Source organism: Blennius ocellaris (genome assembly GCF_963422515.1).
Source record: "Blennius ocellaris genome assembly, chromosome: 11".
NCBI classification, from domain to species: domain Eukaryota; kingdom Metazoa; phylum Chordata; class Actinopteri; order Blenniiformes; family Blenniidae; genus Blennius; species Blennius ocellaris.
In genome coordinates, this window is record NC_137660.1 from 25,140,750 (window position 1) to 25,166,163 (window position 25,414).

Here is a 25,414-nt window from a genome sequence, read left to right on the forward strand (position 1 = left end):
ATGGTCAAGGAGGAGGAAAGGGAGCATCCGGTGTCCAAAAAACCGAAGAAGACGAAGGAAGAGGTTGCAGAAGCAAAACTGTTGAAGATCAAAAAGAAGGAGGAAGAGGAGCAGAATCGCTGGAGATGGTTGAGAAATGCTGCTATCTTTTTATCTCGTACTCATCCCAGAACACACACACACACACACACACACAAAACTAATTGGTGCATCAGGGTTGTGGCAAATGTCCCTTGAACACATTTTCTTTTTTTTCCAACCTTGTGCTTTTCGTCAGGTGGGAGGAGGAGAAGTATGAAGATGGGGTGAAATGGAAGTTCTTGGAACATAATGGACCCTACTTTCCTCCTGAGTACCAGCCTCTCCCCGCCAATGTTAACTTCTCATACAATGGTCAGTTAATGCTGAAAGTGTCAAAGATATTTGAATAGACTTTGCACACGCTACTCTGTACTGCTTCAACATATTTTCTCTTTATAACAGTGATTTCAAATAAGGTTGGCCTCTCGCAGAAACTAAAAAAAAATACAGAAATGTCATGTGCTTTAAGGGGCTTTTACGTTTTCTGGTTTGATTACTTGACTTTGCATTGTCCAGTCTTTGATTTCGAAGGTGATTGCAGCCTGACTTCCTAAAATCATAACATCATTTTGAATTTAGCACAGATAGCTCTTTACTTCTTCGAAAGACAAACTAAAAGAAATGACGACTGCTCCCATGTGAGCCACATGCTAAAAAACAAATTTCGCAGCCAGGCGTCTAATAACTTATGTGCCGATTCAACGACGTAAACCACTAAAGGCCCGTGGGCCAAAACTGGCCGAGAGGCCACCAAGCAAATTTGCAAACATTTAAAAGAAAACATTGACAATACCAACCCCCCTCACTTTGTTTAGATGCTTCAATCAAGCCCTCACGATCAGTGTTTTGAATCTTGCTGTGTTTGCTACACATTAGCAGTCTTCCTCGTTACCGTTGAGATTGTTTATGCAGCGTTTCACGTATAATCTGAAATGTGTTCATTCTTCCAAGTCCAGAATTAACAGAGCTGCAGCCGTCTTCTGAGCCGTGATGAGTAAAATATAAAATATTGTGCCTGAAGCGCCACACCCTAATCTGTCATTGCAAGCAGCTAAAATGACAAATGTTGCCCGGGACAGATCTTATCAGCCATCACTAATTAATAATGCCACCAATGGCTCGATGGCTAACTTTGCTTGGGGTTAAGGGTGTCTGTGCACATCTGCACAATTATATTATATATTTTTCAAACCTGTAATTGAAGTGTCTAAAGTTGCTCAAGAAAGGGTATATATCCAATCCCATGTCAAATGCGTTCCCGCTTGTCATTCCTGAGCTGTGACCCAGTTTAGTTTATGACTCTGTGTCTCTTTTCGCTGCGGGGACATGCACTCTCCTCTGGCCTTTTGTTAAGGTGTCATATTCTTACAGTGTATTTAGCTTTAGTACTGAAGCACCAGCAGGGCAGTTTGTTCTTCAGGAAATACCTCAGTGTGTACAGAGCTTTCACCTCCGACATGCCTGGCGCTCGTACATTTCTTTGAAACTGAAACCACGTTTCAGAGAAGAACGAACAGAGATGTTGAAACGAACAAGCCCCTTTTTGAGGGATTTTACTCACCAGATGCACAGGTGGCATCTTTCGGATGCCAGACGTGTGTTTGGCTCAAACATTGATTGATGCTTGTAATTGTTTCTGCTTTGATTAGCAGCCCGGCTGCTTTGCTTTCCTATAGGGACTTGGTTTGATCCCTTAATTCCTGTGCATGTGCGCGTTTGTTTTTGTTGCTAACCCCTCCCGGGCAGTGGGATGTAATGTGGATCTTTGTCCTTGTGTCCGAAACCAATTCAATAAATTGATGGATTCGTGTGACACCTCGCTGAAGTCGACGTTTGTGAGCAAACTCGGAACTTCCTCTGACCTTTGTGGGTAAGTGAATGAAAAGCAGAGATTAATGAGAAAGAATAAATGCCATGACAGAAATGTCCTTTACAAACTCTTAACCTTTAATTTAGGACACCTGCTACATCGGTTCCAGCACACACTATCAGTATTGTATTAAAGCCACTTGATGTTTATTATATATAAATTTTTTCTTTGTTTGGGAATATTTTGAGGAACAATTTTGAAAAAATCTGGAAATAAAAGCAGGTTGACGTGCAGTCTATAAGCATGGACAATTGTTGATGTTTCGTCATCTTTTACATTATATCGACTTGCAAAAGAAGTTATACATTTTTACTCAAAATTCAGCTGTAGTAGCAGTCTAGATATGTTTTTTGTATCTAACCAAGATACACTTCGAAAAACTTATGATGCAAATGTTTGTGTGTGTGTGTAGGTAAGAAGGTGAAGCTGAGCCCAGCCACGGAGGAAGTGGCACTGTTCTTCGCACAAATGTTGGACCATGAATACACCACCAAGACAGTGTTCCGGGACAATTTCTTCACAGACTGGAGAAAGGTACAGCGCAAACGCAACATGCAAGATTCTTGCGGGCTGCTTCTTGCGCATCGCGCTGGACACTCTAAAACCCCTGGTTTAGAGCGTCCAGCAGAAGGGCGCCCTGTCACACCGCATTATGTAATAACTGTGCAATATCTAATGAAGCCATCAATGTTCAACTTATGTAATGACACCACATTTTGTAATAACTTCTTACATATTGCAACAGTTTTTACAAAATGCAGGTGTGTAGAGCCGCATTATAGAATAGTTCAATATGTAATGCAATAAATGTTTTTGTTTTTATGCTTTGTCTCATATATAATTGCATAATGTAATACAGATTGCATGTGTTTGTCTTGCAAAATTTCAGTTCACCCAATAATTTTTGTGTCGGTAATCATTAATCAGTGTAGCTTTTGTTCCTAGCGTGTGAAGACATTCTCCATTATAATGAATACAGTTAGAATTGATTTAGACTTGAGCAATAAAACATCCTACTAGTTTTTGTTTTTTTAAGAATAAATCCTAATTAAGCTGGAATGCTTAATGTTATTCTGATGGTATGCTTTTTTAATTAAGGCATCAATTTTGATTTATTACATAATGTACCAAGTTAATAAATTTTCCTAAAAAAGAAAAAGAAAAAGCACCCACATTTTGGAATAACTGTTGCAATATGTAACCGTTATTACAAGATGGGGCATTGTTACATAATGAGTTGGAAATGTATCACATACTGCACCATAGTTACATAATGCTGCTCTACATACCCGCATTTTGTAATAACTGTTGCAATATCTAATAAGTTATTACAAAATGCGGCAAAGTTTATTACACAATGCGTTCACAAATTTTATTACAAAGTGCGGCAGATTATGACAAAATGCAGCATTGTTACTATTGCACAGCAAGTTGAAAATGTGTTGCATTATTACATATTGCACCATTATTACATATTGCACCATTATTGCATAATGCGGCACTACACGCCTTGTCCCCGGTGTATCAAAGCCAGAGCAGGTAGCCACCCGCACTCTCCCCTTGAATCAATAACTCTGAAAGCTGTTTTTCTTCCAAGTAATTCCAAATCGGTAATCTGTGTTCCATCTCTGTGTTGGAATGTGTGCATGTAGTAAATAGTGTGTGTGTGTGTGTGTGTGTGTGTGTGTGTGTGTGTGTGTGTCTGTCAGAGGTGGATGCTGGTGTCTGTCAGGGTGTCCTCCGTATGGGGAAAACACCGTGCCAAGCCCGGAGGCATATCATGCAGAATTAATTTTGCGCTGCTTAGTGCTCAATGCACTTGAAAATACGATTTATGTGAAGGCATTGATATGCTAATCCAGACAACTAGCTCCCCTGCATACGAACAAATCCAATTAACTGTTTTATTATAGCCGGAAAAAAACTCTCCTCGCTCCACTGCCCTCAGTGGCCGCCCACTGTCGGGTGTCATTCATGCTTAGACACGTAGACTGAATGTGTGTCCATACAGTCAGTGTTTCTCGAAAGGAAAGTGTGTGTTTGTGTGTGTTAATGATGAGATGTATCTGTTATCTTATGACCATGGATGACAAAACGAGGCTGAATCAGTACTGCCATTAAAAGCTTGTGAAGGATGGGTTATTATTTTCTTCATTCCCGATATGTTTGTTCAGGATGGATGCTCTTTTGTTTGTCAGCTGTGTAACCATTTTTGGTCTTTTTGAGCCTCGTTTCCGAGGAGCACTGACGTTCTGAGTGATGGGTAAAGGATTCAAATCCCAAGCTGAAAAGCATTATTCATAGCTTGCTATTCTGCTGCTCAAGAGTAAAAAAAAAATAAATCCATACGATCAGATGAATCTCTAAAATGTTCGCTTCTTCAGAGTTTTTTTGTTTTTTTTTCTTTCCTTTCAAACTGCACAAGGCCAAACTAAAAGCTACCTTTAATATTAAGGCGCCAAAAACTTACCGCTGAGCCACTTTTTGTTGCTGCCTTGTCAGTGATCTCTCCCATACTGGTATAAAAGCTGAAATGAAGCTGATGCTTTTAACTCATTGATGTGTTGAGACTGCATCTGTACATCGGCACCCTCAAAAACAAACTGGCCTAGTGTGTTCTGTTTATGGTGAGCACTACTGCACACACTACCGACTCTTGTTTTCTTTACAGTTCTGGACAAGTCATAGAGAATTGGGTTGATGCCTCAGGGGGTGCCAAGCTTCAAAGCCAGGACTCATTAACAGATTAACAATTATTTGCTGCCATTTGCCCTCGCTGCTTTTTTTGCATGTGTAAACTGCTTGTTGGGGGGGAAAAAAAGTCAGAACTTCATATTCCACTGTTTGATGCGGACCAGAGTTCTCTTTAGGCACTTCCTGGGTAAGTCCGTTTCGTTTGGGGAAATGTAAACGCACCCCAACTGGGTTCCGGATTTTTCAAGCGGAATCTGGTCACCTTCAAAACACCGGCCTCGGTCCTCTTTCAAACGGGTGGGATGAGGGTTGAGGGGACGTGACGTGGAGCGCAATGCAGTTTAGCTGCGCAAATCTCAAAAACATGCCGAAAAGAAAGCAGGAGCCCTGCAGCATTTGTTTTCTCCTGCAAAATGGCTCGTGCACAGACGTGGAGTAACGAGGAAGTGGTTATTGTACTAGCGGTCTTTCTCACGGGTCGGGTGAGAGGACTGTGGAGGCCGTGATGGGTGCAATGCATTCTGGGAGTTAAACAAACTGCTAACCCCGCAAATCAGAAGAAGCAGATCCTTCATTCGATCAAACTTGACAGTTTGAAGCCATTAAGTTTATATTTGGTCGTGACTCACGAGTTTGTGCTTATGTGGTACAGTGAAACTAGTTTGTGGATCTCTGACATCACGATCATGTGACCACAGCTTCATTCGCAGAAATGGTGGATTCTGTTCTGAGCTACAGCTGCTAACAACCAATAGAAAAGCAGCTGAAAATGAAGTGACACCAAAACGATAGTTCGCAGATTCTCATGTTGGTTGGCTCAAGACCACTTCACAGCACTACAGACCTTTATGCAGTAAGATCATCTACTTTTTGCTTAGACCCCCATTTATACAACATTTTTAGTGAAAAGGCATAATTTTTGCTTTTTCGTATCAGAAAAGGTTTGCATCTGCACGACAACGTTTTGAAAACGATGTACGTTTACACAGAAATGGCAGAAACACTGAAATCAACATAGGCTGCATCCAAAGGAAACTTAAAATTTTATTGTAGTTACTTTTAATGTGGTCCCATGAGAAGTCCCAAAATGAGAACTGTACGTTTGCCGCAGGTTTTCAAAGGCAATTTAGTTTTTCTTTGATAAAAAAAAACTAAATTTGCCCATTTATTCTGGAGCCGACTTTAAGATTGGATTACACTGTAACGTGCTCTGTCTGTTTAGGAAATGACTCATGAAGAACGGTCACTGATTAAAGAGCTTGACAAGTGTGACTTTGGTGAATTGCATGCCATGCATAAAGCCAAGGTGGAGGAGAGGAAAAACATGACCAAAGAGGAGAAACTGGTAACGTTGCTTTTTCATACTCTGATGCACCAACCTTTTTTTTTTTTTTTGTTTTCTAATGAGAACGAGTGTGTGCTTTTATTTCAATCCAAGATAGCGGTTGATTTATTTTTTGCAACGTCTGTGGCAGGCTTTGAAAGAGGCCAACCAGAAGATAGTGGATGAATATGGATACTGTCTGCTGGACCACCACAAAGAACGCATTGGCAACTTTAAGATTGAGCCGCCAGGGCTCTTCCGAGGCAGAGGCGAGCATCCCAAACAGGGCATGCTGAAGAAAAGGATCCAGCCCGAGGATGTCATCATCAACTGTGGCAAGTGAGAGTGAGATTGTGACATTGTGGCGAAGAGTTGTGTATCATTGTAGCAACTCAAAGCAGATCTCTTGCCGTGCCCTTTTAGTTTTTAAGAGGGCAGTGGAGTACCCACTTATGTGAACAGGAATTGTTGGCAAATGTCAAAAAAGCTCAGCGATGCAAAGGTGTGCCTCATTCCTGCCAAGCTATGCTTTGTTCCCAACAGAAAGTACGTTAACAGAGACCCATCTTTTAAGAAATGTAACATTTCTGTGTCATGAGATTATTTTTGACCTCATGAAAATTGCATTTTTTAAGTGCGTATTGATGGACAATAACATTATGTCATGACTCCCAGTCTGTATTCTCCTGGGACTTGGTAGTTTTATAGTTGAGTCACCTGTAATAATAATCCAACTTCGTCGTCTGTCCAAATAAATGTCCGCGTGCTCTCAGTCTTAATATTGATAACATATTGTAATGGCAGCCGCCTCCACTGGTGTGTGACTGTGATTAACAATACAACGTGATTTGGGGACTTCTTGTGCAGAAGTCCCCGGGACCATCATGAAAATTACATGGTTATAAGCATTAATTCCATTTCCATTTAAATGGACATGAGTTTCAAAATGTTGCGGTGTGCACGCGAAACTTTCCCGCAACACAAATGCAAAAACAAACGCTTCACGTGAAAATTTGTTGCGTAAACAGGGCCTAAATCTACAGTTTCTCTACTCAAATAAAATTATGACGGAGAAGCAGGCACCTTCTAATGCCGTTTTGTCATCATCACGTGTACCTGGTTTGCATAACTTTCCTTCTCTGTCAGAGAATCCCGCGTCCCGGCGCCGCCTGCTGGACATCGGTGGAAGGAAGTTCGACACGACAGCTCCGTGACTTGGCTGGCCAGCTGGACAGAAAACATTCAGGGCTCCATTAAGTACATCATGCTCAACGCTAACTCCAAACTCAAGGTAATCGGTCCTGCGGGCTGCAGCTGGAACAAATTGTCTAAAACTGCCGTCGATTTCAGGACGATTAAGTCTTTCAACTTTTTTTTTTTTCATCCACAAAAAAAAGCTTTTCTGTTCCTTCAGTTATAAGATGGACAGGTGCTGCCTGTGTTTAGTGCGGCATATTCACACAAACATAATTTAAGGTTTTTAGTGCACTCTTTCAGTTGCTAAATTTATACAACCTTCCCACAAACACTTGAATGCACCATTAAGTTAGTGTTGCAGTTGCCATAGCAGCCTCTCCACTCAGCCGCCTGCCACTCCACAACAATATAACTGACAAAAATGGCAGATGCCATTTTAACTTTTTTTTTTTTTGTTTGTTTCTTTTATGGAGATCGGACACCCACCGCCTGAAAGGCACAAAAAAAAAACATTTGTCGATACAATCCACATGTTTCTGCCTTGAAGAGGAGTCGGTGTAGTTTGTATTTAGTGTATAAATTCTTAATTTTGGAGTGACTGTTTATTCTTTTTATTATCTTTGACACCTCAGTTCTAGCAAGTGTCTTCTTTTCGGTTTCATTGACAATTTCATTTTTCAACCTGTGATCTGTGCTGGAGCCCAGTGCCCTGTAGACCTGCTTAGTCTACTACTTACTTTAAGCTCATTCTACAGCATATATTCAGTAAAATGCTTTGGCTCTGATTGACCTGTCCTTTGGAGTCCATTTTATCATCTTGAGCTCCTTTCTGAGGTGTAACCAGGCTTCTGCTTACAGGTTTGAAGATGCGTTCAAGATGCGAAATTGGATTTCTTTTCATTGCTTGTGAGCCATTGTGGCCCAAGGGCAGCAAATCAGCCATAGGTCCTGACACTTGCCCTACTCTATCGTTTCATCCGTTTCTAAAATGTTCTTGCAAAGTAATTCATCATTATTTTCTTAAGTTAATGAAACTGTTTGACTTTCCACCCCGAAACTAAAAGTTTTAAAATGTGCTTTCACTTGAGACAATTACATTAATGTTTGTGTATTTAGTTCAAATAGATTGCTTTGATTAATTAATCGCTTTAAAATAGGCTCTCATTTCAATAGACTTTAAATTTATTCATATATTCAGGTAGTTCCCACAAGTTCACTTACATATTTCCCTTCAAGGCTTTTGTGTTTCGCCCTGAGCAAAACTCCTCAAACTGGAACTAGAAGTGAAAAGCAGGGCGATTATAGAGCTAATTGCAACTTTTGAACGTCGGCTCAGGGTGCATCGAACATGTCGCCAGTTTTCTCTTGGGCACAAAAGGAGTTTGAATGCTTATTTATTTATTTCCTCATGGAGCGCGTATTTGTGAGAGTGCATTTAGGGCCTTTGTGTGATTTGGGAAGGAGTTGCACAAAGTCTGATCAGTTTCGCAAAGTGAAGCCACCCGAGTTGGTGTTGGTATCGGCATCGGCTTGTGACTCTTGTGGGTTGGAGGTCATGGTTATAGTCACCAGCAGAGCAAAAAACATGTTTGAGTCTGTGACCTGACAGTTTCTAAAGATTTAGAGGAATGCAGGGAATTAAAAAAGACCATTCTCCTGTGCTGCTTATTGATTTCAGTCTTTTTTTTTTTCTTTTTTTTTTTTTTAGACAAAGTTCAGGAGTGCATTTGGCACTCAACTCTTAAAGCTATAAAAAATGTTTGACTTGTACTTGCACTTATGAGACATTTTAAATGTACTATATGGATAGTTTGCACCTCTGCTGTTTCACACACATGCGTGCAGAGAACAATATGCTTGGTAACATTTAAACAGGGCCTTGGGCAGACACCTTTTTTGTTTTTTTCTGCTCAGGTCAATGCGCAACATATTTTGCAATGAGAGAATGCTCACCTGTTTGCATGTGCGCCTGCTGATTAGGAACCTTGTAGGAACAGAAATTGTGTCTGTATATACTCTTATTGGCCCAGGTAAGAGGCGATTTAAGCCATATTGATTGATTAGTTTATTTCAGACAAAACAACAGCAACAAAATTAAATACAAACACAGAAAGCATATAAACATAACAGACCAAATCAAAGCCAGAAAATAAGTAAATGAAATGACAAATGCCCAACGATGTACAAAAAGCAGTAGGACGACGCTTAAGCTTTTATTTATTTATATATATCCAAGGAGATTTATCAGTTCATGCTCTTCCATCCCATGCTCTAAACTGGCTAGTCTCATGATAGGCTGTCACATAAATTAAATTACATACATTTAATAAAAGGATATCAACGTCTTTGCTGGACAGGCAACTTTAAATTACTTCCTTAAAGAAAGCTTAAACTTCAGACTACAATGGCAGGAAGCTGAACATCAAAAAGTAACATATAATTAAAACCTCTTTAGATGCCTCAACTCAAACTGAGTATAATTACTTTTGTAATGGCAAAATGTAAAGCAGGACTGTTGAACTGCATCTCATTCCATTGACTAAGTTGAGGTCGTCAAGCTGCTTGTGGGTGTTTTCGAACATCAGATTGACGCCTCTCCTGCCGGTCTCCTGCTTGATGCATACAGATCAGATGCACTAAACAATTTCTATCACAAAAACATAAGTGAGAAAGTTTGAAGGTGCTTCGTCTTTACAGAAAACTAGATTTGGGAAACATTTCTTATTAAAATGGCAATGAACTTCTGCAACGTCTCGTTATTTTTTTCCCTCCACTGTTTGGCTGACTCCTCTTCTGTCTCTCCGTCTTTCATGTGGAAAGGTTAAGTTATTCCACTGTTAGTCTCCATGACAATATGCCTGCGTGTTGACTGATGGCGGCTTTAATTGTCTCGGGTGCAAAATAGAACCAGCAGATAAACACTTTATTTTATCAAAAGTTTTTAATATTTGTGTTGCATTATAAAACCTTGTGTTCATTCCCTGATTATCATACTGAAGGTATAGATATGAGGCTTCTCAGATAGAAAATTGCTTTCTTGCCATCATGTTGCTGCAATTGGAGTCCTTTGTTTCGCATTTACTTTTCTCCTTATTTATCTCTCCCTCCTTCATTCCCCTGTCTTTCATTGTATCAATGCAGGGAGAGAAAGATTGGGAGAAATACGAGGTTGCTCGGAAACTGAAGTCGTGCGTGGACGACATCCGAAATCAGTACATGAAGGATCTTCACTCTAAAGAGATGGTGAAGCGACAGAGAGCGGTGGCCCTTTACTTTATAGACAAGGTCTGCTCTGTTTTTCCTTTCTGAAGTAATTCCACCTGAAAAACACTGGTAGTTGGAATAAACTGTCGCTATTATTGGACTCTGTGTACTACTGTGGTACAAAAAGATATGTGAACACATTGATTTATTTTTTCTGTTTGTCACATAGCTGGATAAAAGACTTATTTTTCCTCCAAATAGAGAAATGGATTAGATGTAGTCTCTCCTCATGACCCCAGGCTAATTTTCTCAGTCTGTGTGGAATGAAATGACAGATGGCATATGCGATTGATTGTGACTCACGCCGAATACCTTGTACAATTTGAACTCTGCTTTGTGCGAGTGTGTGTATATATTTAATGGCCACCTGATTGGCATACTGTGGGTTTTCTCTCTGGAGCGTATGAGAATGTGGTGAAAGTGTTTATTTGTGGATTTGGTGTATTTTAATCTCTGTATCTTCTGAACCCCCCCCCTCTAAACCCCCCCCCCCCCCCCCAAAAAAAAAAAAAAACCCAGCTGGCACTGAGAGCTGGTAATGAGAAGGAGGAGGGAGAGACGGCAGACACAGTGGGTTGCTGCTCGCTTCGCGTGGAGCACATCACGCTGCATAAGCAACTGGATGACAAGGACTTTGTGGTGGAATTTGACTTCTTGGGCAAAGACTCCATTCGCTACTACAACAAAGTCCCAGTAATCAAGCAGGTAAAGGACAGAAAAGACACACAATCATGTGAACTCAGCCTGGGCGACAAAGTGAAGATTTACCGATACTGAAATTTGCTAAAATTAGCCATGTCATTTTGCCCATGTCGATATATTCAGTGTTTAAAAAAAAAAAAAAGAGCGAGAGAGGGAGAGAAAGGAAACGGTTATGATTGTGTGTAGGTAGCATGTCCCTTTAAGACGCTATACTTCGTGCAATACAGACGAAGTCAGGGGTATAATCCACTCTGTCGTTCTCATTTCAAGTGATCTGTGCTTATCAGTGCTTCAATAAATCTTAACTAAAAGTACTTAATTTGTATTTTCTTCATTTATTTTCAGACAATGTAGTTATACAGTCCTTTAAAGTGGCAATAAATAGGTCCAGGGGAGTCAAACTATCAATATAACTGCAACATCTAGTGGCCAAAAATAATTTTTGTTCAGTGGAGTAGTTATTGTCCATTTATTGTTATTGAGGTGAACTGCTCAATATATCGTGATATTGATTTGAGGCCATATCGCCCAGCCCTAATGTGAACATTGTGTAATTTGTTGAAATATCAAAAAAATTCTATAGTTTCATACACATTTTGTAGGATTGTTGACACAACGCAAGTGAGTCTGTTCTCGGTAGGAGAAAACGGCAGTAGTATGTTGTGGAAGTTTGCAGTGATGCAAACCCGATATAAATTTTTTTTTCCATAAATATAAACGTTTTTCCCTGTGGACTTTGGCCCTGCAGAGCAGGTCACGTGCTTGCATATCGATATTCACTGAGGGAATTCACAATTGCTCTCAGGACTCTGCGTCATATCGGATTCCTGTGGGTGCAGTGGCTTAATTTGTCTCTGTTCCAATAGCTGAACTGTCCCTCTGCTTGGAGGGTGTTTTTTTTCTTTTCTTCTTTTTTTTTTTATACACAGAGAGAGTTCACTCAGAGATGCATGGAAGTATCACACTGTGGTTTATTATACTGTGCAATGAGACACAATTCATTTCTCATGAAAGAATTCTGTATGCTCAAACCAGCTGTAGGTTAAAAAACACTTTGTCTTGAATGCTCTGGATGGCTGTGACGATTGACTGAGGCACAGTACGGCGCTTCAGATGCAGCCAGCTTTTAGAAGTAAAGGTAGCATTTATAGCTGGGCCATCAAACATAAGGATGTTTGAAAATAGACATTTTCATCACATGTGCCCACCACAACAAATAATTTTTTTATTTTTTTTTCTTAAACTGGGAAGCGTGTGGTCCCTGCACTAAACACCCCGGCTTTAAATTATTGTCCTGAATGTGACAAAAGCTCCAAAACCAGACTTTAGTGCCGCTCAGTGGCATCTTTCAGAACACTGCAGTGTCACTTCGATATGCCAGATTTTCGTAACGGTTGTTTTCTTCTTTTTGAGCAGCACTCAGAGCCACATGTGCTTCTCCTGACAAGTTAAATAGACTTTCAAAACCATTTAAGGGTTGTTTTCACAGTGTAGCGACTGTAATGACAGGAAGCATGTTGAAGCCTCCTCAGAATTTCCCCGGTGCTTCAGATTTTTCACAGTTCGCGGTACAACTTAATAGCTTGTTGCCAAAGTTCATGGCTACTTTCCATGTTTATATTAAGCCATTCTGCCTCTTGGGCACCGTATTAGAACACCGGCACGAGGACTACTCCATGTTGTAATGACTTTTCATATTCTTTGTGCACTCAACTGGCCAAATATTCACAAGGATTCATCTTGGTCAGTGGGCAACTTTCAGTTGGCTTTGCTGTGATGTTGTTGTTTTTCTCTCCAAAAGCTCCTGAATGTCAAGTGTTCTGCACAGTCTGGACTAATGTTTACATCAGTACACCCAAAAACACTTCTCAGTAGTTTATCTAGTGCTGTAAATGACAGTCCAGACTACAGCCAGCACGTTAGTCAGTGCCACAGTCAAAGGAAAACTTGTTGTTCTTTATAATCATGTTTGGTTGTCTGCAATCTGTCAAACAGCTGTCATAACTGTGTGCGCATGTATGCATATGTAAATGTCCAACCCCTCCTCCCGTGTCAGCCCATGCTATCTACTACACCAGAGATGGAAAATGAAATGTTAGCACCTGACAGCCAAAGTGTTTTGTTTCTTGGCAGAACATATAATTATTCAAATGAGTGCATTCAAAAGCCTCACATTAGCGGGAATTAATTAGTCCTCGCATATTTTAGCATCATCAATTCGCTGGCAAATGAGGGAGTTCGCTGCTAAATGTCACTTGGAATAAAATGGTAGGTTCAACATTTTCAATTTCTGGCTCGCCAAGATATTGGTTTCTGTTACTTCAGCTATATGTTCAGCCTAATCATTACACACTCGACATATGATTGCTACTGTATGTGCTGCAGCTTTGCTCCAGAGGACGGAGAGCGCTGCAGTGAAGAAATACAAAATAAGCATAAAGCGGAGCATTGCAGTACATCATTTGACCACCAGTCTTGCATGTCACACGTCATTTGCTCAAGAAAAAGTTGTTTGTCAACGGGAGAGGAGGAATAGGACTATTTTTTAGATTTCTTTGCCTTCACACACGCCTATGAAAACCTACTTGTATTTTAAATTATTGGTCAACATACACTAATCACCACCTCTGTAAATGTGTGAACAGCTGGCTGATTTCCAACTAAGTACACAGTCAAGTGCCGCAGTGTATGTTTAGTTTGTACTTGTTACTCAATTGATTCACAAGTTGGAGAACTGAACAGCTTCATCAAGGCACAAGCCGGGTTGTGCTTACTCCAGTCTGCCCGCTGGGTATTAATTTCTAAATTATTATTTGCTTTTTCGACGCAAAACTACTCCAGCACATTATGAAAACTAAGTACGTGTGCCACCTTTGGTGTGCCTGGTGCTTGGAGACTTTTCCACAGACTCGGATTTACATTTTTAGCCAGCCAAAATTTGCAAATTACTTTTAATATTTCTTCTGTATTTTTCCAAGGTGAGCAAGAATGACTCACAAATCAGCATGTGTGTCAAAAGGCAACACATCTGCAGCTATTGATTGTTGCCTCAAATATTTTTTTTGCTTTTAATTTGGAGGATAGAAGTTTCTGTAGACCCCAACATGTAATATGTTCCTGTTTTACTGCTCTTGCGATGATCTGAGTTTGACAAATAAAGTCTTAAACTACACATTCCTCAAGATGAAGCATGTTTAAGCAGGGCTGTGCATAGAAAACACTTGTGCAAAATATATCGTTCGATTCCCTAGTCATATAATATATGATTGGATTTTTAAACATCTGATCACAGCAAATCAGAACATTGATCCCTGCCAGTCATCCAACATCAAATTAAATGCTAATCTTTTACTTCCAGCGCATAATGAGTCCGGCACCTTTGGCGGCACGTATACAAAAAGCACATTGAAATGTGCGTAAAATTCATGAACAGTGTGTTCTAACTTTTAACGATTAAAAAAATTGTTTCCGCAAAAGAAAAAAGAAAAATTCCAGTCAAAGTGGAAGGATTTTGTTGAAATTGGTAGCACGTACACAAAAAGCACATCTAAATGTGCAGAAAAGTGAAAGACTTTGCCACCCGCGGTTGGCAATCACTGGGGTGTAATGCATCCTCAACCATTTCATCCCAAGAAGGCAGAGGAAAGATGCACTCAGTCATTACATATAAACACTATTCCCAAATCTAATATCATCCTGAGTATATATCGCCACTATCACTTAGTCTTTGTGATTTAAATGTGTAATTTGTGTCACAGAACTCTATTTTAGATTGACTTTCAAGAAAGAGCCATCAATTCTTGCTTTCTTGTGTTGAATATCTTGAATTTAGCTTTATTTTGAAGCCAAAATATCCTCAAAGTCCTCAAGCAAGCTTAATCTGCAGATGATTTTTTTCTGGTTATTTGATTAAGTAAGTAAGCTTGGGTTGTGGTGAATTAGATCAGATTGCTAAATGTTAAGTTTTCACATCTGCGGTGTATGAAAGTCCTTCAATCTGTCTGCTTCTCTTTCAGGTCTTTAAAGATCTCAAACTTTTCATGGAGAACAAGGAAGCAGGAGACGAACTCTTTGACCGCCTTAATGTAAGCATCTCTTTTATCTCCTCCTTTTACTCATGCAGCGATTTGATTGTAATTGCTCAGGATGTTAAGTTGTCAAACCTGACATTGTGAACCAAAAGCAGCAGATTGGTTAAAGAAGGCCAAGTCTTGGTGAAAACTGCTCACTAGTGTTTTGAATAATTGCTAACTTGGTGTAAAAAAAAAAAAAGGTGACACTCCCCTGGGGTATGTAATGCTTGAAATGTTAAACAAGATGGTGAAAGCAAAATAGAATTACTTTTTTTTTTTCTTCCTCTCTGTATTTTCTGGTGACTGAAAGCTGCAGTAAAGGAAAAGCCGGGGACTAAATTGTAAGGTGCAAGAGATGAGATTGAATGACGATGAGCCGTTGGTGTGGTGAGATGAAAGGGGTAAAGTGAGGAAACGGGAGGGGAAGAGAAGAGGGGGGGGGGGGGGGGGGGATATTGGAAGCGGGAGGACTGAAAGCAGAAAAGGAGTTTCAAAAGAGAGGGGGTGGACTCTGGCAGATAAAAAAAAAAAAAAAGAAGAAAACTGCACTGAGTAAAAATTGAGTGTGAACATGCTGGGCGTATGAATTTCCTCACACGGGGAAAATCTGGCCTCCTCTCCGACTCTTCCTCTCCCTGCAGGCGGGAGGTAGGCACAGAATGCAGCAGCTGTACGTACGGTTAGTCCGCCACAGGGGATTGTGCGGCGACGCTCGGTCCTTATAAAACTGCATTAGTTGTCTCTTTTTAGGCTGAAGGGAGAGACGGGTGCCGATAACCAAGCACATGGACGATTAGAGGGCTAGCCACGTGTCGGTATATTAAGACTGACACTTAGGAGAGAAGAAAAACACAACCCACGGCGGGGATGCGGGCGCGTGGCGAGGAGACGGAGCAATTGAAGGGAGCGAGCGCGGCGCCCCTGCTCTCTGCCCTCCCGTGTGTCAGGAAATGTCAGTATGTGTTGGAGGTGGAATGGTAATGGCTGCTGAGGCCAGACCTGATTGACACCCAGAAAGGCCAGGACACGGACAAAGCAGGCGGAGGAGGGGGGCGCCAAGATGGAGCAGTGGGAAAGTGACAGCCGCTCCAGGTGAGCGGCGGTTAAGACGGAGGAGGCCGGTGAGGACGTGGAAAAGACAGGAGGCGGGGAAAGAGGGAGGCAGAAAGGCAAAGGGGAGAAGCGACGGCAAGGCGGCTGACCTGAGGGGGAGGAAGAAGATGGAAAATAAGTGGAAACGTGGTGTTTGTTCTTACCCTTATCTGGCCCGATGTGGGGGAGATGCTTGAAGACAAAAACTTGAGGCTAATATGAGGGGAAAAAACAAAAACTGAAGCCTCCCGGTAATGGCGTCTTAACACGTTAACATCTACATTGTGAACCCAAACTAACTTGACTATTGCGCTCCATGCTTTCGATGGTTCAGCATGCGCTAATGTTCTTATCTTTTGTTTCCTACAAGTGAGATTCTGAGTGGAAGTCGAGAACAAATCCTTGACGTTGATCCATCGCGAGACACAAACTGAGCTAATGATTACTGACATTTCACTTCCCTGTTTTAGAGGAAATAAATGATGTTCCTAGTTCATAGTAGGTGGGCACTCGAAGCACATTTGACTGGATGATTAGTTACTGTGTTTTCACAATGGCCGTGTTTAACCAACCGAACGCACCACGTTATGCTACGACTTTGAGCCGAGGAGGCTCCTGTAGTCCAGTTTGCAATGCAGATGATTTTATCACTGCACAGGTATCCACAACATACAACTGTGGATGTGTATGATCAGTTCATCAAAAGCCTCATGTAAAGGGGCTTTAATCACTCTAAAAGCATCAAGATGGCTTTATGTAAAGATTTTGGTTTATATTGCAAGCTTGACATATTTCATGCATCGCCTAAGATTATTTAAAATCAAACAACACACCAGATTGTGACAGTTTTGTTGGTTTTGTACGGCAGAACATGTGAAAGAGGACATTCAATAGATAAACAATGTTATTAATGCCATAAAACTATCTTGCAGGTAGATATTGAAGTATCGGATCAGGAAAGTATCGGCCACCCCCCCCTTATTTTAAATGGACCCATATCAGGAGGCCAAAAGTTGGGAACAATCTTATCGCATTCGCCTGCAGAGAGAGAAACGTGTTGCTCATCCAAGTAATATCACAAAATGCTACACATACAGACTATGCAGCCTCATTGCATTTTGTTTAACCACATCTTATGAATTGAATGCAGTTTTTTTTTTTTTTTTTTTTTTTCCCTCCTCGCTCTCATTTCCCTTCCAGCATCCAGGACATTCTTGGGGAACTGATTGTCAGTTGGAAAAACCAAAATACAGATCATAAAATTTAGAATAGCCACAGTCATGCTTTGTCTCCGGCATCAGTTTCCATCACCTCCCTGTAGTAACGAATGCAACGTGCACTAACACACACTTTGTTGGACATTAGAATTGTGGTAATGGCATATTGTGGTAAGGCGTTACGATGGATGACACACACCCACACACACACACATTACACCATGCTAAGTGAGCGGGGGGTGTCAGGCTATTACACTTGCTCCTCACACTTGCCGAGTCCTTCATTAGCATTGCAAGGGCAAAGCTCAGTAGCTCATTAGTAGGTAATGCACAGCACAACAGTGCCTATTTGCAAATATGCATACCTGTGTCCTTTCCAGCTCATGCAAACACACACATACAGTGTAGAATAAATGAAAACACTCCCTTATTCTGTTCCTTATAGGCCCCTGCAGTGATGTGTACACACACACACACACAGGCCTATGGCTCCAGACCGCCGGGTCCTGACCCCACTCTGATTAAACCAGCTACAGCATTATTGTAGTCTGCATCACAATCATTTCTTCTTCTGTCAGAGTGGAGAGCTCTTCAGTGGGCACGTGTCTGCTTTTAACAGCTTGTGGGCCTTTGTCTATATTTAAAAATACACGTGTTGCCGGTCGTTCCCAAGTTCACAGGATGAGCAAACCTACCAGTATGTGTGCACCGAGTATGTTTGCTGTACTTTCACAGGGCGTGTGTGCCTTTCTGTCAAAACTGCAGTTCTTTGACATGAGCCAGTGGCTACCCGACTAACCTGGTAAAATACTTACAGAAATGTCAGACGACAAATGGTATTGTGATCTGTTTTAATCTTGTTTCTAATAGATGATCATTATATTAAGAACAGAAGATTTCAGTGCTGCAGTGGCTCAGTGCCACAGTGCCATCTAGTGGTAGGCAATACGTGTTTTCTTTTTGTTTAGTTTTTTTAATAGAAGTGTGCTCTTTCTGACTGCAGACCGGCCATCTCAACAAACACCTGAGTTCTCTAATGCCCGGTCTGACTGCAAAGGTCTTCAGGACATATAACGCCTCCATCACCCTGCAGCAGCAGCTCAAAGAGCTGACCAACAGTAAGTTGGACTCGTCCACGGCACTATAAAACAGCCTCACTTCATTTCTAACGCCACATGCCATACATGGGCAGCTTAAAGGCTGGACAGCTACCAGAGGCTCCTAGACGCTGCAGCTCATTATCATTCCAGCTGCTCGTCTCGCGGACTCCTGTGAGGGAGAACTGCCACTCCGGAGACTTTTTTTTTTTTTCAATTTTTTATTTCTAGCTCGCATGACCCAAGATAGCCTGACGTCAGTCAGCTTTTTTCGGCTGTGGCAGAAGTACATTATCACTGTGCCCGGCATCGAGCATCTCTGCCTCACTCTTATCAGCGTCCCATTGGCTGCCCCTGCCACTGTTTCTCATTCAGAGATAGAAGTGTCACACTCCTCATTTCTGGATTTCTACTGAGAGCCAGACATGTGGCTGCAGTGTGTTGTGTGAACCCCCAGACGGAAAATATTGGGATCACTGGGATCACAACAAATTGAATGAAATGGGGGGAAATGTATTTGTGTGTGGCAAGGGCACGTGATGACACGAAGGATATTTATCATTAAAATGTCTGTACAATTTCTGTTTATTTGTTCTGAGTTGGATTTACTTGTTTGAATATTTATTTTTATTCTGTCACCCTTGGAAGAGTCCGACAATGAGGCGGAGAAGCTGCTGTCTTACAACAGGGCAAACAGAGCCGTTGCTGTTCTCTGTAACCACCAGCGGGCGCCGCCAAAGACCTTTGATCAGTCTATGGCTAACCTTCAAGCCAAGGTAAGGGGGAACTGGCTCCAGTGCAGTGGACAGAATGACCATACAGTGCCTGAATCGGGTCACAGTTGGTATAGTACAGTTCGGTTTGTGCCGTTTTGACATGTGCAGTGTTAAAGACCGGGTGTCTTTGTGTGGCCCGCCCAGATCGATGCTCGGAAGGATCAGCTTTCCGTTGCCAAGAAGGAGCTGAAAGAGGCCAAGAAGGAGGCCAAGAGCAAAGGAACGTCTGAGACAAAGCTGCAGACGTAAGTCACAATAATGCACATGAGATTTGACATTCAGACAACTGGAAAATACTATTTCAAATACGTATTATATTTCAACTCTATCACAAACTGCAGACCTCTCTTAAAGAAAGATCCCCTACAGGATGAATTGCCTGTGAATGACCGTATCTGCCAACTTTATAAAATGGCAGCTTCTTAACTTCTTTCTTGTCGTGTGGAAGCCATGCTGGTACTTTGGAAGTGCGCTCTATAAGTAATTAAGATTTTGCCTGGAATACTGTCAGTACGAGTGCAGCGAGGCATCGACATATGGATCACTGCGCCCGTGCGGCCGTGACATTTAATCCATGACTAAAGTTTATTCTGATGAGATATTTTGACAAGACGACTGAAACCCCACGTGTGGCACATTAAAGCTACTTCTAAAGCCTGTATTTCAGCAAAACCTTGTAGAAAGTGGCCTGTGGTGTAGTGATTAGCACTTGTTCCTTTCATACCGTCTCTCGGTAACTATTCTCCCTCCTGAATCTTCCGTCTTGGCCGTCAGGCTGGTGGAGCGGAAGCAGGCAGCAGTGGCTCGCTGTAAAGAGCAGCTGCTGAAGATGGAGGTGCAGGCCACCGACCGAGAGGAGAACAAACAGATCGCCCTGGGTACCTCCAAACTCAACTACTTGGACCCGCGCATCAGCGTGGCCTGGTGAGTAAATACTAACAAGGGAGACTTCAAACCAGGGGTGTAAAATAGTGTCATAATAACATTTCAAATTGTAAGGTTTTTCTTTGTTGTGGTGCAGATTGCACATGAAGAAATAGTCAATATTTTCATAAAACCTCTCAAAAATTAATATGGAAAATTACTAAAATCTCAACATGAAGCCAATTTTAATGAAGCCTTCACCCTGACAGTGTGGCTTTGAGGTGAGTTTGATAGGAACCAGGTAGTTGGTTTTCACAGCAGCATCATCGATACTTGAGAAGTGGGTTTTAAAGATATTTTTCTTTGTTTTTTTTTTACAATTTGCTTGTTTTGACAGCCACTTCAGATCAACTTGATTTTTCAGGGAAACACACCAGTCATCAATTTTCAAATATACTCACTTTCTTTCCTCAAGTAGAAGCACACCTGATTAAAAGTACAAATGTACAGGTTCTGAAAGGTACTCAAAAGTAGAATAAATAGATTTACGTTGCACCTTGAAGCTTTTTATGATGGTAGTGGTGTGTGGTATGTACATGCATACACAGAACATTGTAATACCGATTATGATTAAACTTATTTGATCTTAAAATGTAGCTTCTGATCTGAGACTACAATACAAATAACTTGTCTGGAATTAATATCATGTTTTTCATTTACAACTGTTGTGAAACTTATTTAAAAAATTAAAATGAATAACTGGGAGTGATCAGTTAAGTTCTGGTTGAGTTTCATGCATATATGTTCCAGACCATTTTCTGATTTCTACACGTGTAAAGTGTTCATAATATTTTGATTGGTCTTATGCGTTGCATTTCAATAAGAAATTTGTCTTCCTTTTACTCCAGATGCAGCTGTCTTTTCCCCTGCTGCATGTTCTTTCATCCTCTCGTTATGTTTTCATTTTCCCACTTTTTTTTTAAACATGTGCACATTTAAAATTATTTATATTCAGTCAAAAGGTAGACGTGCACATATATTTTGGAATATTAATAAAATTCAGGTGGGTTGAATCAAATTCTCATAATCGGATCAACATGTATTTCTTTATGCTTTTATATTGTATACACTGATAACTGCAGATGACGATAGGGTTTTTAGCTTCCATGGAAACAGGCTCACAGTAACTCTGAATCATCTCGAGATTCTTTACCCCCCCCAAAAAAATGTATCACTTAATCTGTATTCTGATGTGAATCCATTTTAATCAGATGATAATCTGTTCAGATTTGATCAAAAAGTCTAACAACCTAACTTGTCGGGGTATGAATGACAAGAAATGAAATTTATAAAATAAGAACAAAAGACAAAGCACCCTTTATACAGGTCAATTTTTTTTTTTAAAGATAATTTTATCACAGATATCAGAAATGTTTGCATAACTCTATTGACACATTCTTTTAAGATGAGCTAGTGGACAGTCAGTGTCAATAATACAGAACACAAGGGGTTAAAAATATGCATCTAGCTGGTATGGTCTAGTGTTGCTATAAATCTCTACATCTCTGTACGTGACCAGATGTTGAAGACATGATAGTGAACTAAATGAAATGCCCTCCTTTTTATTCAGGTGTAAGAACATGGAGGTACCTGTGGAAAAAATCTACAATAAGTCTCAACGGGATAAGTTTGCCTGGGCCATCGACATGACGGAGGCAGACTTTGTGTTCTAACGCCACATTTTGAAAGTGATTCATTCATTTTCACACAATACCGATTTCTAAAGGCTGTGTGATACCCATCATTGTCATGTTTAGTTTGTTGCAATTAATTTTAGTTAGATACTTTTGGCACTCAATTTATATGTTGTCTTTGTTTGCATTCATCTGAATAAAGGTTCTATGAAGTTGAAAATCTGGCTTCATCTGGTTAAAGTTTTACTTTAGTACAAATATTTCACACTCTCGGGCCATCATTTCTCTGAGCAAATCTTTAAGTAACGCAGTTTCAATACACCATAAACAGCCTAGACAAAAAAACTAACAAAAACATGCAACATTGAGATGTTCTGAATAATCTGCATTGAAAAATATGAGTCTGGCTTGAAAAAATAAATAAACACTGAGCACTGCAGAGTTAATCGTACATTTTAAAAATTTACTCAGCACCTGGCCAAACAGCAGTGTATTAAATATCTTTAATAGAAGAAAATCAGAATTGGAATGCATCCCACACCTTGTTAGTGACAGTGCCGTTTGTCAAACACTGCGGGGTTCCACCGGCCAGAGCAAGTGTGCCCTCATCGGGTTATGAATGACAAGAAATTTCTGAGAAACGTGTACGGCGGCAGCAAAATTTACTTCCCAGTTGGTGCATCGACTCCACAAGCTGCATTCCTGCACATCACACTAGTCTAGCTCACAAAAAACGCTCAACTTTTCAAGTCATTTACATAACTGTAACCGTTTCACAATATTCAATATGTAAAAAAGCATTTCACACAATGACACACCAAATCAAAAGTAATTTTTTTTCAGAATGGAAAAGTCTGCTGCTCCTGAATAAGGGATCGACTTCACACCTGGGTTAGAAACCTGTGGTACAAAGAAGGGAGAAAACTGTTATAGTGAGCCCATTCAGAAAACATTCAACACCGTCTGAACAAATCTGAGTAAAAGTCCCTAGATGGTCATTTCTAGATGGATTTCTTACCGTCATTATGATCCTTGACCCTCTTTAGCCTTCTCTGGTGGTGCTTCAATCTCTTCGACACCAGCTTGGGTCATCAGGTCTGCAATGTTTTTCTCCAAATCATCAATCCGTGTGCTCATCTCATCGAGTGAAGAACTCATTAAGGTAAATAATTAGAGATCTCGCCAAGTGTTACTCCCCGCCATTCAGTCTGAATGTCATTACTTTGATAGAGACAATGGAAAAGGGTAATGCACAAAATAATTCCTTCTTTCAACTATCCATAAAATCACAAATGATTTACTTTATAATCAGGAAAGAACCTTTGGTATTTTAGGCAGTTGCAAGGATATTCCTTCCAATAATCTGGTCCGACATGGTCTGGAACTTGTCCTGCATCTGCTGCAACAGTGTCTGGACCTGTGGAGACGACAACAAAAGAAGTGATACCTCCATTAACAAAAGCTGTTTACTAAACTTCATCTGTTGCCGTGAAATAGCACCACTGCCAGAAAACCACATAGAGTCCTCAAAGTGTTTTAAATATTGCCTCTGAGTCGCATTTCCAAGCACATTGTTCAACTGTGACTGTAATCCCGACTAATACGAGATGCTGTGGTTTTTAAAGTGATGTCTGTGAGGATGCAACCCTCATGTGCCATATTGTATACACTCCTCCTTCCAGCCTGAGTATTGAGATGCATTCAAAACTATGGAAACTAAATGGCACACAAGAGAATAAACACTGAAGGTTTGTGCTCGTGACGCCTCTTTGCACCTTCATCTCCATGACAACACTCAAGAAACTTCACTGCAGTGTAACACAATGTTTCTTCAAATAACACTTGCACAGCGAGTTACGCAAGTTCAGAGAGTGAAATTCTAAATTTGAGACAAAAAACCGATACTAGAATAGGATCTACATACGAATAAACATGCGGTCAATGTGACAAAATGTGGTTTGTTCGCTTGTGATTTGGTGATGTCATTCTATTGTATTTACATGACCGACTGACCATTACATAACGTGATGAGGCACAACAAAGTGTTTGGAAATCAAACACCTCGGTAACCTGTAAATCCTGCTCCACCGCGCATAAAATGAACATCGCGGGGAAGCTGCAGGTCCACTTCACTCCGACAAAACTTTGCTCGCCCAGTCGCTGCTAACATTAGCTCCGCCGTCGTTAGCATTTTTAGCCACCGAGCTAATGTAGCTAAAGGCTAGCTGGAATCGCCATCACGACTTACAACGTTGGTGAGGTCCTGCACCGACTTGGGATCCGTCTCGGCCATGCTGGGGCGTAAATGATTATCGGTGCCTAAACAGAACTGAAATATCAAAGGTTAACCCTCGAATAGTTTTGGTAACACGCTGTTCCAAATAAGCAGTTTAATGGCACCACCCACCGCGCAGTCAGCTGTTCCACAACACGGGAAGTCTCGCGAGAACACGCGAGAAGAGCCACTCAGAATCTGGGAAATTGAGTTTTCGAAACGGGCGCAAACGGAGCAGTATTAAGTTTTGTTTATCCCCCCCTCAAGACAAGACGACCCCCGTGATAAGGAAAGTCTTCATCGGGGATTGCTGCGTCCCGATACGAGCCTCGTTCTTAGCGACGTAAACATTTAAAAAGTTTATAATCGTAAGGCTGAGAAACGGTGTTGTGCGTGTGCATGCGCGTGGATGTGCACGCGTCCGCGTCTCCTCTGTTTCTTGGGAATGGGATTTGAAAGTTGGAACCCGGCGTGCTTCTATCGTCCGTAGATTAAGTTTTTTTTCTTTTTTCAAATAAACTTCCTGGAATCTGCTGGTAAGTAGCATTTTAAGATTGTGTCATTCTGACACTCCATCGTTTTAATCGACTGCATGTGAGACGAGATACATTGTATTTGTGAAGCAAGTGTCATTGCTTTTTTAACTAATGTACACGCGCTCTTGGATTTAGTTTTACCTCCCCTGAATCTCATTAAAAAAAAAAAAAAAGCATTTTCTCCCTTTGATAAGCTGCCCCTTTTGTGTGATCTGACTGTAGTTGCTGTAAAACTAGCCCAGTAGCCAAAATAACTAAAAAAAGATGTGTGGAAGTTGAGGCATGTTGGCCCAACCCCATGAAGCTATGCTTTGCTTGCATAACACAGCCTGTTCTGTTATGAGCGCTGCACCAGTGCATTTAAGCTGCTGGTTTAATCTTTGAACCAGACTGGGGAAAGAAACACCTGAAGGCATCTCGGATTGGTACATTTTAAACTTTTTTGATGGCCTACATGCAATCTTCATTGGTGTTGTTTTTATTGACCTTTAAAAAAAAAAAAGAATTTAAAACTGCAAAATCTGCATGTTCTTCGGGGCTGATGTAGATTTACATGCAATATTATTTGTAATCTAACACTTTGAAATGGTTTACATAGTTGCATACATTGCATTGGACATAATACCCACCAAAGGTTTACATGCATTCTTTATTGGTA

At 40.9% G+C, this 25,414-nt stretch overlaps 3 protein-coding genes across 5 annotated transcripts in view; 2 read left to right on the top strand and 1 right to left on the bottom strand.

Annotated features, from left to right (window-relative positions):
* Positions 1–22,298, top strand: LOC308136705 (DNA topoisomerase 1; the record flags this gene model as incomplete). The annotated part of the gene is made up of 14 exons (XM_080505166.1): positions 1–128; positions 278–393; positions 2,364–2,485; positions 5,868–5,990; positions 6,121–6,308; positions 7,116–7,260; positions 10,308–10,451; positions 10,950–11,135; positions 15,149–15,217; positions 18,518–18,632; positions 19,260–19,387; positions 19,532–19,632; positions 20,162–20,311; positions 21,882–22,298. The coding sequence occupies 14 exons, from the start codon at positions 1–3 to the stop codon at positions 21,982–21,984; spliced, it is 1,818 nt and encodes a 605-aa protein (XP_080361292.1). The 3' UTR covers positions 21,985–22,298.
* A 292-nt stretch (positions 22,299–22,590) lies between these two features.
* Positions 22,591–24,385, bottom strand: hsbp1b (heat shock factor binding protein 1b). 2 transcript variants are annotated; one of them, XM_080505168.1, is made up of 5 exons: positions 24,353–24,385; positions 24,194–24,274; positions 23,296–23,362; positions 22,964–23,090; positions 22,591–22,845 (listed from the first exon to the last, which is right to left on the bottom strand). In XM_080505168.1, the coding sequence occupies exons 2-4, from the start codon at positions 24,236–24,238 to the stop codon at positions 22,969–22,971; spliced, it is 234 nt and encodes a 77-aa protein (XP_080361294.1). In that variant the 5' UTR covers positions 24,239–24,274; positions 24,353–24,385; the 3' UTR covers positions 22,591–22,845; positions 22,964–22,968. The 2 variants fall into 2 exon arrangements, with proteins under 2 accessions (XP_080361294.1, XP_080361293.1); XM_080505167.1 differs by lacking the exon at positions 24,353–24,385 and having other exon boundaries at positions 24,194–24,344.
* Positions 24,386–24,496: 111 nt separating this feature from the next.
* Positions 24,497–25,414, top strand: part of LOC308136707 (solute carrier family 66 member 2) — a 52,878-nt gene continuing 51,960 nt past the window's right edge. For both annotated transcript variants that reach the window (XM_080505169.1, XM_080505170.1), the window contains exon 1: positions 24,497–24,756. The gene's annotated coding sequence lies outside the window, so the exon portion shown is untranslated. The remainder of the gene's footprint in view (positions 24,757–25,414) is intronic.

Excerpts from the sequence above, each read along its gene's own strand:
- hsbp1b (XM_080505168.1), bottom strand. The coding sequence starts at position 24,238 with ATGGCCGAGACGGATCCCAAGTCGGTGCAGGACCTCACCAACGTT. Across the intron at positions 23,363-24,193 it reads TGCAGGACCTCACCAACGTT|GTCCAGACACTGTTGCAGCA; the intron begins GTAAGTCGTGAT and ends TCGTCTCCACAG. Across the intron at positions 23,091-23,295 it reads GGACCAGATTATTGGAAGGA|TCGATGAGATGAGCACACGG; the intron begins ATATCCTTGCAA and ends TGAGTTCTTCAC.